The sequence below is a fragment of the Bos grunniens genome, chromosome 18 (genome assembly GCF_055505025.1).
Source record: "Bos grunniens cultivar Pamir isolate PY7600 chromosome 18, Bosgru_T2T1.0, whole genome shotgun sequence".
Classification (NCBI taxonomy): domain Eukaryota; kingdom Metazoa; phylum Chordata; class Mammalia; order Artiodactyla; family Bovidae; genus Bos; species Bos grunniens.
In genome coordinates this window covers 46,154,000-46,159,999 of record NC_141182.1, presented here as the reverse complement: position 1 = coordinate 46,159,999, position 6,000 = coordinate 46,154,000, and the positions used below count along the sequence as shown (strand labels likewise).

Here is a 6,000-nt window from a genome sequence, read left to right as displayed (position 1 = left end):
AGATTTCTGGTCACGCTTGGCTATTTAAAGCTCCCAGCCTCCTCCCATTCCCCTATGAGCTGACAGTTGGGAACCTATGACTAAGATGAGTCAAACCTACTCTTCCTTTCATCCTTCTGGGTTGCACTGCCCCAGGTTTTTCTGGGGGTAGGGGGAGGGTGATCTTTCCTTCTAGGAAGGAAAGTTTCCTACTCTCATGGCTATCATTGACTCCCTTTTGTAAGCCTTTAAGAACTTGTTTTGTTAATTAACAAAATTTTACTGCTAAGAAATCTAATTCTTAAAATCACAGACTGGGAATTCACTGGCAGTCCAGTGGTCAGGATTCTGTGCTTTCACTGCTGGGGCTCAGGTTCAATCCCTGGTCAGGGAACTAAGATTCAGCAAACAGTGTGGCATGGCCAAAAAAAAAAAAATTATAAATAAATAAATAAAATTAAAATCACAGACTGTCAGACACATGGCTGTTTGAAATCCCCTCAGTGAGAATGGAACATTCCACTGCTGCCTAGAGGCACTGGGCAAGAGCCTGTGACACAGAGAAGCAGCCTGGCTTTTCAGCCTCCAGAGCGTCATATGAATTTTCAGACACAAAATTCCACCTTTATCTTTATTTTGTGTTTTCCAGAGAAATAAGACCCTGGGTCTGCTTCTTGGCGCAGCCCTGAAATTAACCTCTTTCCACCCAGGCCTGCTGTGCTTTGAGCCTATCAAATATGGTGTCATCAAAACATCACCTAAAGGTCACCCTCATCCCAAACCTCTAAGAACCCAGTCTCTTCATTTGCGAGATACCCCACGCTTCCTCTGGAGTGTGTGTGGTCTCCTTTGCTCCAGCAAGATAATGAAACTAACTTTGTTGGGCTGATGCATGAGACAGGCTTTCTCACTCTGTGCGTGATAAGACCTGTGCTCCAGCTCATGTGTTCTCCACAGGGGCAACAATGGTTCCCAAAGACATGAAAATGTAGTTCTGGGGGAACCAAAAAGTCTTATAGTGGTTTATGGTCTTCTAAAGGGCTACACACATAGACACATACAGAGTATGTCTGTTGTATTAAAATGCCATGGGGTGGGGGGTTCTTCCCTGGTGATCCAGTGGTATAAAATCCCCCTTGCAAGGTAAGTGGGTTCAACCCGGATCAGGAAGCTAAGATCCTACCTGCTGTGAGGCAACGAAGCCCACACACCACAACTGCTGAGGCCACGCAACCCACCAAAGATTCCACGTGCCACATCTGAGACCCGAGGCAGCCAAATAAGTTGTAAAAATTCTAAAAAATAATCATAAGAATTCATGGGCAGGGAAGGGAAGGTACTGAGTAGGAGGAAAATACCCAGAAAAGGTTCCTTGAGGGAACAGTGGCACAGAAGTTTGAGAAACAGTGCTTTAGCTTTCATGCATTGGAGAAGGAAATGGCAACCCACTCCAGTATTCTTGCCTGGAGAACCCCAGGGATGCGGGAGCCTGGTGGGCTGCCGTCTATGGGGTCGCACAGAGTCGGACACGACTGAAGCGACTTAGCAGCAGCAGCTGATATTGACTAGCTTTGGGTGCTTGCTCTGAGTCAGGTGCCCAGTTGCTCTCTTTTGCAACTGGAATTGAGTTCTCAGAGCTCGGTCTTTTACCTCTTGCAGCACCCGGAGAACTGCCCCCTCCCCGCCCCTGTGCCTGCCATGTCCTCACCCACCAGAACCTCACACCTGCGGGCTCTACCGAGCGGGAAGAGTGCGTGATGCGCCGTCACGCACACGCATGCGCCCACGCCATCTCTCCACACGTCTCTCTCCCCTGCTTTGAAGACCATAGGACAGCATCCCCAAACCCACCCTCTACTGCCTGAGCACCCCTCTCCCTCGACTCCAAGAGATGTGGAAACACTTTCACTCTACCTTCACCACCACCCAGCCTCTGATGACTTTTCATCCTCCCCGCCCCTCAGTTTATACAGACTGGGGTGGGGGTGGTGCTGGGTAATGCTCGGCCAGCTAAGCTGCCTCTTCTTCCTCAGTGTAAACTCTGAGGGAGGAGTCAGATTCCTGTTCTCCACGGTTCTCTCTGGAATGCTGGGTTTCCAACTCCTCTTTGTTCTCAGACTTGGGTCCTCGCTACCAGCCCTGGAGTTGCAGGATTCCACGTCACCTTTGTGCCCTTTCCGAAGCATGTACACCCATGTGTCCATGAAGGCCTGAGTGCCTTGGGACAGACAGATGAACCATGGGACAGAAGGACAGCTCATACCTTCATCTCTACACGGAGATGATGTCTCTCTCCCTTCACCTGAGACTCAACCCCCACCCACAGCCAGTCCTCATTCCCCAGTGACCCTGGAAGAAAGCAGATTCTAAAGACATTAGTAAAGGGCTTCTCAGGTGGCTCAGTAGTAAAGAACCGGCCTGCCAGTGCAGGAGGCGCGGGTTCGATCCCTGAGTCCAGAAGATCCCCTAGAGAAGGAAATGGCCACCCACTCCAGTATTCCTGTTGGGAAATCCCATGGGCAGAGGAGCCTGGCAGGCTACAGTCCATGGGGTCTCAAAAGAGTGGGACATGACTCAGCAACTACACAGCAACAACAAAGACAGTAGTACTGAAATCCCTAAAGTTCCGAGCCCACCCATCTACATGCAATACGGACACGATAAATAATTTTGAGCTCAATCTGACTGAGTGTCAACAGTGCCAGCATTTCTCTGGTTGCTTTGCGGGACCAGGGGGAGGCCCTGACCAGCTCTTTCTCAGGTATCACCCACCCCTCTCTGGAAAACAAAAAGTTACTACATGATCACAGTTTGATAAAAATAGCTCTTAAGAACACACATTTGTCTTTTCGGTAACCTGAAGTCAACATGCTGACTAATTCTCTTATTTTTTTCAAGGAGGTTTCTTTACTGGGAAGAGGATGTATGATCACAGATAGTCCATCTGCTTTGCATCCAGTTCTGTTTCTCCTCCTGATCTGTTTACATTTGTCCCAGTCAGTCTGCCTTGGCTGACTCTGGAAGTCTAACGGGGGCCTGCTTACCGATGACACACAGCTAGTGGCAGAGTGGCTCAGGGACCTGGGTTTTGGAGTCAGCTAATTTCAGCTTCCAGTCCTGCTTCAACCGCCTGTGGGCTATGGGGTCTCAGGTAAGAGACTTCACTTCTCTGGGCCCAGTCTCTCACCTGTAAAACGGGAAGAGTAATAGTACCTGCCTCACAGTGACTGAGAAGATTGAAGAAGACAGTGTCAGGCCAAGCTCTTAAGATAGGTTAGTTATTGTTCTAATTCTTCCAACTCCAGTCCTCTCTCAGCATTTAAGCATCTTCTTGTTCATCCCTTTTCTTTCAGAGTCTCGGTATTTTATCCTTCCGTCCATCAATTTCACCTAAGATACACTCACATATACCAATCACATGGACCATTAAAAAAAAAAAAAAGGTTAAGGAAAAAAAAATTCTCTTTTGCTTGCCACAAAATTTATTTAGGTAATGTTTCTTTGCCATTTTTCATAAATGTCCCTGAAGATCTGAAATTATTGAGCAGTGGAAACTTTCTGGAAAATCCACATGTGACAGCAGGGTGCTCCCTCCCACCTGGAGTCCTGTGTCCCTACCCCCACCAGCTTTGTCAGTAGTTCTGAAGGACATTCTTCCCGTCTTCTGTCCCAAGTCACTGGGCAGCTCCCTGGGCCCCTGAACACTGCTCTCAGCTCCTCTTCTACCTTCAGCAAAGTTCAGGAGCTGGCCTGCTGCCATGGGAAGCTCCTTTTTTCTCCATAGCTCTTCCTCACCTTGACCACTTCCTGGGCACGTCAGGGGATGGGAAGGGAGGGGAGTGTGTGATGAGATCAAGAGCTGGGCTTCTGTGGGCACATCCTGAGGAAGGCGGGGTGCCTGCTCTGCCCTGGATGGTGCCAGTCCCCAGTCTGCCTCTCCAGGGTCCTGCCTGACTTGAGCTTGGAGCTGCCCCAGGGATGATCCCCCTTGCAGCCCAGTCCACCTGCCACCAGCTCCAGAGCACCCACCTAGAGTCCGCTAGCTGGCCTCTATGTTGAACAGCTCCTGAGGTGGCCCCTCTCCCTCGCTCTTCTTCGAGGTCACGCCATTCTCCTGCCGCCAAGGGCCCCAGGACCCAGTCAGCCGCCCCAGCAATCCCTGGAAGTCGGCTTGGAACCCAGATGATGAGAAATAGTAGACAAGGGGGTCGACGCAGGAATTCAGGGTGCTGAGGAGTAGCACATAACTTCTCCACGTGGGGCTTTTACCCTGGATGTAGCCCACGATGTGGGACATGTTGTAGGGCCCGAAGCAGACGAGGAAGTTGAGCAATGTGGCGGCCGCCAGCCCTGCCACCCTCTTCCGACGGCGATGGCTAGCTCCCCTCCCGAGTATGCAGACCAGGCGGCTGTAGCAGTAGCTGCTGATGAACAGGGGCACCCCAAAGAGGACCACTGCCATCTCTAGCCGGACGGGCAGGAGAAGGGCCAGCTGATCCTCCCGGAACTCCAGGTAGCAGGTCCCGTTGATACCCTGGCTGGGGGAGGAGTTCCCCGAGAATTCAATCACGTAGACCACGCTGCAGTGAGCAGCGGCCAGGAGCCAGCAGGCCCCACTGACCAGGCCAGCCTGCCCTGGCCTCGGCCGAGTCTTGTACCAAAGCGGGTAGGCCACGCTCAAGAAGCGCTCTGTGCTCACGGCTGCCAGGAAGAGGGACGTGAGATAGATGGTGGTGAAGAAGAGGAACCTGGAGAAGGGGCAGAAGACGAAGGGCAGGGACCAGTGCATGGCACTGGCCGCCTCCACCATGCGGAACGGCAGGAAGAGCAACAGGACCAGATCCGAGAGGGTGAGGTTTAGCAAGAGCACGTCCACGGCCAGCGGGCGGCGCCGCAGCTTGCCCACGAAGATCACCAGGGCCATCAGGTTGAGGGGGAGCCCCACGAGGAAGGTGAAGAGGTACACGGAGAAGAAGAGCCAGTGATTGCCGAGGAAGAAGGAGTGGTCTGGGTTGGTCATGGCCACTAGTGAGAGAGAGAGAGAGAGAGAGACAGAGATGGCAGCACAGGTGGGGGTCTCGCACCATCAGCTTCCCAGCTGATGTTCCCATCGGCCAGGAACACCCCCACCCCCATTCCCTCACGCTTTCCGCAGCAGGGGCCGCCTGCCTCTCTTCCTGGTCACACCCGGTCTCCTGCCCCTTTCCTGTCCCTTTCTTCCTGGTCGCCTCCTGTCTCCTGTTCCCTCTCCCTGAGCGCCAAGGTGCCCTCCACAGAGCCCCTAAGGACCCCGTGCTCACCTGCTGCTTTGAGAACCCGAGGGCTCTGCTGCTCAACACCTTGCCGGCTCCTCCAGATCAAGTCCGGTGAGCTATTATCTGGCAGAAGTGATAAAAACCTGGCAGTGCCCATGACGTCACTCGCTGGAGAGCAACGGCACAAAAGATGCCTTTAGCTCCGTTAGCAGCGCCGCTGGGCCAGTATGCAAAATGAGGAGCAAATTCCACGACTGCCTGCATGCCTTGCTCCTCGGCGGCCTCACAGGGGATGTGCAGACTTTGTCTTCTCTCTGATCCTCCACTTGAATTTTATCTGCTCCTCTAGAATGGCACTCCTCCAGTTTGCCTTGTAAGGGCAGGAAGTGTGACACAGTCATGCAGAGCCTGGGCTCTGGATCCAGGCTGGGGTTCAATGCTAGCCCTGTCACTTGCTAGCTTAGTAATTTAGGGCCAGTAACTTAAGCCCTCTGTGCCTCTGCTTTCTCATCCATAGAACAGGATCATCAGAATACCAGTCTCATAGGTTTATTGTGTAAAGTGTTAGTTAATAACCTGTCAAAGGCTAAGTTAAGTGTGGTGAGCACTGAACAGATGTCAGTTGCCCTCACCCCACTTCCTACGGTGGGCTTGTCTCTGGGCTGATAGTAATATTAATTTTAGTGGCAATGATGGTAACAACTACCTTTTAGGGGGCCACATAATCCATAGCAGGGGCTTCCCTGGTGGCTCAGTGGTAAAGAAT

General features: G+C 52.1%; 1 protein-coding gene across 1 annotated transcript; it reads right to left on the bottom strand.

Annotated features, from left to right (window-relative positions):
• Window positions 1–3,443: 3,443 nt before the first annotated feature.
• FFAR3 (free fatty acid receptor 3) lies at window positions 3,444–5,573 on the bottom strand. Its single transcript, XM_086352145.1, has 2 exons — window positions 5,280–5,573; window positions 3,444–5,004 (listed from the first exon to the last, which is right to left on the bottom strand). The coding sequence occupies exons 1-2, from the start codon at window positions 5,389–5,391 to the stop codon at window positions 4,019–4,021; spliced, it is 1,098 nt and encodes a 365-aa protein (XP_086208271.1). The 5' UTR covers window positions 5,392–5,573; the 3' UTR covers window positions 3,444–4,018.
• Window positions 5,574–6,000: the final 427 nt, after the last annotated feature.

What these genes read in the sequence shown, in the direction of transcription:
- FFAR3 (XM_086352145.1), bottom strand. Translation starts at nt 5,391, where the DNA reads ATGGGCACTGCCAGGTTTTTATCACTTCTGCCAGATAATAGCTCACCG. An exon ending in TCGGGTTCTCAAAGCAGCAG is followed by an intron (nt 5,005 to 5,279) that starts GTGAGCACGGGG and finishes CTCTCTCACTAG; the next exon opens with TGGCCATGACCAACCCAGAC.